Below are 8000 nucleotides of genomic sequence, written 5' to 3' on the forward strand. Positions count from 1 at the left end.
ATTGCTGGGTGCGGCGTAAAACTAAACTCACTCAAAACTATTCGTCGAGAACAGCATCGATCGTTTCAATTTACGTGATAACTGTTGGTTTAATTAAGTCATCTATATGACTTTAAAACAAGTGGAGCAACAGTTAAGAAATCTGATTTCATGACATTGATAGATCTACCAATATCACAATGATGTGGACAGTGGTTTTTCTGGGCGTCTTGGGCGTCTCCATGGCGTATGTAATGAGGCCAGAATATCAGAACTTCATGCTTCAACTACATAACGAAGGTAACGGAAATTTCCCCAGTGGGTACGGAGACCGAAGCTATCCCTTTTTCGTGAGTAGTTGAAAACATGTCCCTTTTCATGACATTACAAAAGCATTTCAAAATAATGATTGGATTTATGTATATCTTTCTTTTTTCTTTAACCATTTTGACTCGCACATGTCAACAATCTGCAGCATTGACTCATTGCATATAAAGAATAATGGAGTTTAAGGTTGACTTCAAGATGTAGTGAAAAATATAATTACTTTTCTTGACTAAATGGACATGTTTTGGTTTCTAGAAGGTTTTTCCGGTCATCTCATAATAAAGTATTCGACAATATCTATTTTAATGAACCCTGAAAAAGCAATATCATCCTCTGACTTCTTCTTCAGTCAATGTTACTTTTCGCGGGTCCACAAAACAGGTATTGACCTCATCAAAAGTCTATAATTCTATATGAGGGCTCATGTTGTCAAAGAAACTAACAAGTTTTTAATTTTGTCAATACAAGAACATATTACTATTAGAAGAACTGTTTATTCATATGTTTCCGCATGAAACACGCGCTTGAAACATTTGGAGAGGTGTTTCTTAATTTGGTCAGTATAGGAGCATATTACTTCCAATGCATTCGTTTCACATTTGTTATATTTCAAGTCAAGTATCTAATGTATAATGTTGTACAAATTGTAGCCCCATGTACAGTCTAGCGAGTATTTAGACATTTTGGCACTGGTCTTGTAAATAAATAAAATAGCCTCCTAGGCATAAGTACTCTTTGTTGCAGAGATGGAACGAGGACTTAGCAAGAGAAGCCCAGAGATATGCAAACGGATGTCAGTTCAGATACTCATCAAGATCTGAGTACGGCTCGAACTTCTACATTGAGCAGTCCTCTCGATCGGAGGAAGACATCATGAGAAGAGGCTTTCAAGCTTGGAGGAACGGAGTCGACTCTTATCGCTTCAATGACAGGGAATGCTCTCCTTACGAGGGCTGCTATTACTCACAGGTACTGTTCGAAATGTATGGTTAAGATATTGAAAATGTTTCATCCTTCGAGCTGAAGATTATATTGTCATTTCTTAAGAATATGATGTCATGAATTAACATTACGGGTATCCGGGTAGGGTAGAATAATAGAGGGTTGGGTATCCGGGTAACAAAATTTGAACCCTTCCCAGCCCCTTTTTATTCTTATTTGCAATCAAATTAAACAGATGTATTTTTTTATGTTGACACAATCTCTTTCTGTATTTAACATACAGATGAACTGGGAGGAGTACAGGGAATTTGGCTGTGCAATGAATAACTGTCCCTACATGTCTCAGTTCCAAGGATACAATGACATATGGTACATGGTGTGTTACTACCAACCCAGGTATGTATTTGCACTTTAATCTGCCTGTCCGTGTGTGGTTATTCAATGCCCAAATTAAGGTGTTTCCATTTTTGCAAGCATCGACTCACAGGGTTGATATGACAAAATACATGCAGTGAGTTTGACGCCACAGTCTACAGAAAGTGACAGTCTCATATAATATTATGTTATATATTCGAGATTATAGTTTCATTAATAATAGTCCATGTCTTATAATCACAATGCATACACTGCGCTCAGAAGGAAACTTGTGAATGATTTCCAAGGTGGAAGTGCATGTACACACTCTTCGGCTTCTTCTTTGCATGTGTGATAGGCAGTGTGATATGTGAGGAATCATTAGATACGAGTAGATGTTGCATTCAGATCCTCAACAATAGCTACATTTATGTTATTAGTTCCTTTAGTTCTTGGTGCATTTTTGTTTCTCAGGCGCCCTTCAGTGATACATTCCATCACAACAATCACAACAACAAAATCCGGTCTAAAACCTAATGTATTTTACTTCATGTTTCAGAGGTAACTGGATGGGAGAGGAAACTTACGATGCAGGTAAATGCCAACATTTTGAAGATTAATTCAATAACTGATTTTTTCACTAAAGTAAAGCTTTGATACGAGTCGTCGCTTCAATGTTTCTGTATTGCGATGCTGGTCTAAAGGCGTGTTGAAATCTGGAACGCCTCTTGATTTGACAAGATGTTTGAATGCTTAGATATGTTTGTCCACAAGTGAGGAAAGCATTGCATTTGGCACAGAGAAAATTAAGTATAGATATTCTGTGTCTTCAACAACAAGTCTGTGATTTTTCTGCATCCTACCTGAAGATGGAAAGAAACGGACGTCACGTATATTCTTTAGGAATAAATTATGTTGACAGTCCATATAAGATAGCTTTTGAGATAGATAGATAGATAGATAGATAGATAGATAGATAGATAGATAGATAGATGGTTGGGTGGATGGATAATTATATAGATATAGATACATTGAAGCATGTGCGTGTGTGTTTGCTTAATTTTGGGTGCTATCGTACATTGAGGAATCCGTCTTTATTTGCATGGTCTTTAAGGCACTTCATGTTTGTTTGTTGTTTATTTACAGGGAAATAGAGGCGAAATAGGATGGATACTAATGGATGACATTCAACCGGATGCTGACTGTACGAAGTGTTTAAATAAAACAATGTGGTTGCAAAAGAAGCAAGCACGCACAATGCCGAGACGTTTTATGTTATCTAAACCAGGGTTGAATTGTGTATACATATAGACCGTATTAGAAATACATATGACGATCTGAAGGTGAGCAATACCTTGTTACCAATGTTGACTGAAATAGCGTCAAATGCCACCGCAGGCACTAAAGATACAGAGCTGATGACTGTGAGGGAAGACAGCAGCATTTCCTGCCCACATGAGCCGGTTAATTGTTTACAATTTCCTGTCCGAACAAACGAAAACTTCAGGATTAACTAATGAATCCCACTGGCATATTTACGTTCATTAATAGGTCAGGTAACCTGTCCTGTTGTGTTTGCTCTACACGGGAACACAAATGTCCTGACAATGTAAATAGCGTACAGAGGACGTACTCTGACACCCTATGCTATACATGGAAGTGAACATTATGTATTACTGTAAGAGTGAGTGAGTGAGTGTGTGGGTGAGTGAGTGAAGGTTGTTGATGGCTACGGACACAGTTTCTCCATCAATATTGTGGTGGCATCAACATCACTGATGCTGACAAAGCAGAAGCAGCAACAACTGACATCAGGACGAGGAACCACATCGAGCCAACGCATCCGTTCACAATAGACATGGCACCGTTGGCGTAATATTTACCGAATTAGTTCATGGTAGAGGTACACCATGGTTCATGGAAATACGTTGTGTCACAGTTATGACTGTAATAGTAAAGATCAGAATGATAAACTGAAAAGTGCAAATAATACCACCATGGTTAATACATCCACGTAATACACATTGGTAGGAGAATAACAGTCAAAACTTGGAAGAGAAATGTCAAGTTACCAACATGTCACTGCTTATCTTCCTATTGTCTATGTAGTAACCCGCCCCCATCAGTTTCCTCTTATGACCGTCAGTGGAACGCTGTTAATTAAAACTGTCATTGTCTCAGATGCACATTAACCACGTCTAGATCTCGACTTCTTTTACCTTTTGTTCCAGTTTTTACTAAATGTAGCGATACCACACTTCCATACTCATCCGAAATATTCATAAATTGCAAAGTCCTATTTAGTCCCTCATCATCAAAGTCGTTATTACGTATGAAGGCCACAGGCAAATATACCTAGTAATATACATCTTCGAAACAGGCATAAAAACATGAGACAGTTCTTGAAGGAATAAGCATTTACCTGTCTGCCTGAGTTAATTTTTCCTTTAGTTACATCCCCACTGAGAAATATCAGAGCACATATGTGTACACGTGTGTCGGTACTGCATTTTTTAAATATAATTCTAATACTAATTTCCATTTTTCTAACCTTTCTCTTATTGTGTATGCAAATAGATAAAACGAGCTAGATTAAGTATGTCTTCAGTTTTGTTTCGTTTAAGGATATTTTTAAACGATATCATATTTACTTGCAAGTTGTGAGGCAAAAATCTTTACCGAAGATCTCTATAAACTGGACATTTCAACAAAAAGTGATATTCATCTTCTATCTCTACTTAACAAGCGGGACAATTTCTTTGAGATACATCAATATTTTGCCACCTACCTACGTTATTCTTTAAACGTAATACACCAGGTCTGAATTTGACCAATACTTTACGGAATCTATATTACAAATTTAAGGATAAATATCCCTCAGGCTCAAGAAGATTCTTATATTGTGCATATAACCTGTAACGTGAGATTTTTTCAAGTGTAGATTTTTGATAAAACACTGATCAAGCGTTCTCTAAAAATGTGAATAAAAGCACACGGATCACCGACTGCTTGTGAATACCAGACAAATCCAAAGCCGTGCGAGCAAAGTATATGGCGTATCTCAGACGCCCACGTGTAGTACCCAGGTGTGTCTAGGTAGTATAACCTATTATGTGCCGTTTTCGGGATACGTCCATCATGCTTAAGCCAGTATTTCATCGTTCGAACGTAGGAATTAATATAAACTGGGAAAGGTCCACATTCTCCATATACTATCACATTTGGTGTCTGTGGACCGACATTTAACAATATTTTACATGCTTGTAAGTGAACTTTTTCAATGCTGTCGTATCTTTTAAATCCCCATACCTCTGACCCATACAAGTATACTGGCTGAATTTGGCTGTCAAATATTTTTAAAAATACTTCAAAGGGTATTGTTCTTAATTTCCTTAAGTTTATAGTTAATTCCATTATAGCCTTTTTACTACGGGATGCAAGTTCTGAGACCGCTTGCCTGAGACTACAATTACATGTGAACACAAAACCTAGGTATTTGTAGCCTTTTACCGTTTCAATGCTTCTCCCATTATAAAGCCAAGTTTCCTTAACCGCTAATTTCCCACCTCTCCTAAAAACAAGGACTTTAGATTTATCCAGATTTACAGTTAATCCCCACTTATCTGCAAAGAATTTTAAAGTATCTAGCTGACACTGAAGACCACCAGTGGTGTCTGACACAAGACTTACATCGTCTGCAAACAACAACATTATAATTTCCAGTACATCTTGGAACAGTTGGACCCCACGCGTTCCGTATTTTGTGATTTCTACGGAATGTTCGTTTATAAATAATGAGAATAACATTGGACTCAGCATACAACCCTGCCGTAATCCAAATGGACGGGTAAAATGTTCCGTTAGCTCGGATTGTACCCTGACACACGATTTTACTGTTTTATATATGTTCCTAAGAGCTTGCAACATTTTGCCGTTTACGCCGTATGATGAGAGTAATTTCCATAATTTATCTCTATTTACCAAATCAAAAGCTTTTTTAAAATCAATGAAAGCCACGTATATCTTTTTTCTTCTTCGACATAGGTCTTTCTCGACGATAGCGTACAATGTGAAGATGTGGTCAACAACTGAATAGCCCTTCCGAAAACCAGCTTGCGTTTCAGAAAGTTTATCCATAACATTTGCCCATTTTGTTAGTCTTTCGTTCAGAATACTAGTATATATTTTCCCGAGTGAGCTGAGTAGAGATATTCCTCGGTAATTATCGGGAATATTTACATCTTCTTTTTTATGCAGAGGAACTATGATTGCTTAATCCACGCTTGTGGAAAACAACCATTTGAAAATATTTTATTCAACACTGCTAACAGGAAAGGCATTATTTTAGATTCACTTGTTTTACTCGTTTCTATTAGGACGTTATCAATTCCTGGAGATCTACCATTTTTCATTTGCTGTATAGCCTTGTGGATTTCATCCTTGGTTGTGATGGATTCGAGTATCTCCTTCACCCATTTGTACAGATTGGTCTAAATTGAGCAGTGCATCTGGTTCGGCTATATCTGTCCTATTGAAAAGTTCATAAAAAATGATCATACCATCTTTCTTTAGTTATACTATTCGTAGAGCATTTTAGCTTTGCAATCTTTCTCAGCTCCCTCCAAAATACTGTGGAATTGTTCCTTGCCAGATATAGTTGCCTTGTTTTATGGTGTTGCTATTTACGTTTCCACTGTCTACATAAACCTTTATACCTATTTCTAAGTCTGCAATATTGGACTTTGCACAGTGAATTTCTGTTTCGTCTAAATATCAGTAGACTGCACTGAGCTTCCTCTTTTGTCCTATGACCCTCTGGTCAATAAAATGTGAATATTTTCGGAATGACAGGCACTCTCTTTTGCATACAGTCTGCAGCATCAAGTAAATATCTTACAAATGACTCTATTGCTAAATCTACATCCTTCTCTAAGACATTTATGAAAGTGTCTAAATGCAAACCTATGCTTGATATGTTTTCAATGAAAGTGCTAACAGTATCATTATTCCATCCGTACTTGAATGCACTTGCACGTGCGTCTTTAGTTTCCAGTTTTTCACGTGGACCAGTAACTCTAAGAATCAAAGGCACGTGTTTACTCTCTATTCTATTTCCTACATTAAAGTTCGTGAAATACTTAAATAGCTCAGGTGATGATATAACGTAATCAATCAAACTACAACCCTGTTCGGAAATATAAGTAAACTTCCCCTCAGTGTCTCCTTCCATTCGGCCATTAAAATATACAAGTTAAAAATGTAACATAGATTTAACAAATCTTTCCCAAATCTGTTTTCACGAACATAATTCGTAAATCTAGCATTTACAGGGACTGCTTCATCCTCAGGACAATAGTCATAAAAGTTTACTTTTGTTGCATGATACCAGTCGTAAAGTGAAAGGTGAGTTTTCCATTTCCCATCCGGGGGTTGGGTAGCCTAGATGTCAAAGCGCCCGTTCGTCACCCCCTAAGCATAAGTTCGATTCCCCACACGGGTACAATGTGTGAAACCCGTTTCTGTTGTCCCCCGCCATGATATTGCTGATATTCCTAAAAGCGGAAACCCGTACTCACTCACTCACTTCCCACACGTCACTTGTCCATCGATGAAACATTGAATATGTATGATGAAGATCACACTTGGAACTGGAATCGGAGCCTATTTTGATGACTGTCATGACAAAGGCCCTTGTAATGCGTTACCTTATTAGTCCTAGACCACATACTACAAAAGTCACTATCTTTCAGCATCTCTCAGCAGCATTCTTGCTGTGGAACTTACCACAGGATGTATCGGAATACTAAAAACAAACTGGGTTCAGACCAATGTTAAACAGTGTCCGCATGTTCACAGACTAACTTCATGAGTATTAACCACCCGATCTACTGGACGGTGACAGGAAATGGTGCCCTACATAGTCAAGATATGCAGCAGGTGTGATAAGGCTGGGTGTATCATATTACCTTATTTTGATGCTATCTCTACATTTGGCCTAGGAGTGTTAACGTGTTTAGAAGCTGTACTATAACCTTCAACGTTGTAAGTGACTGTTTGAAATCTCTAATGAAAGATCATGCCCAGTTGGAGCTCAAAAGGTGAGAACGGTTGACACCACAAGAGAAAGGTGACTTAAAGTGAATGCATTGAGAATTCAGTCATCCGAACACAAATCTATCAAAACTATCCAACACATTATTGGAGGTTTCTTGAAGTTCGTTTTCCTCTACTAAATACAAATTGTAGTGGCCCCGTGAATATTTTTCTATCCCTCGAAACAATTTAAGAAGAGATATCTGTATAATAATGACGGTGCTCACCTCCACTTCCGATGATCCATCAGGTTAATATTCTTAATCTCTACTCCAGTCTGCAGGTCTTGTAATCTAATACGTCAC

At 37.7% G+C, this 8000-nt stretch overlaps 1 protein-coding gene across 1 annotated transcript; it reads left to right on the forward strand.

Moving 5' to 3' along the window:
* Nucleotides 1–221: 221 nt before the first annotated feature.
* Nucleotides 222–2756, forward strand: LOC137292021 (cysteine-rich secretory protein LCCL domain-containing 2-like). The gene is made up of 5 exons (XM_067823574.1): nt 222–329; nt 1051–1275; nt 1532–1644; nt 2162–2196; nt 2749–2756. Exons 1-5 carry the CDS (start codon nt 222–224, stop codon nt 2754–2756), a joined length of 489 nt encoding a protein of 162 aa, XP_067679675.1.
* The last annotated feature ends 5244 nt before the right edge of the window (nt 2757–8000 follow it).

Source organism: Haliotis asinina, chromosome 7 (genome assembly GCF_037392515.1).
Source record: "Haliotis asinina isolate JCU_RB_2024 chromosome 7, JCU_Hal_asi_v2, whole genome shotgun sequence".
Lineage (NCBI taxonomy): Eukaryota > Metazoa > Mollusca > Gastropoda > Lepetellida > Haliotidae > Haliotis > Haliotis asinina.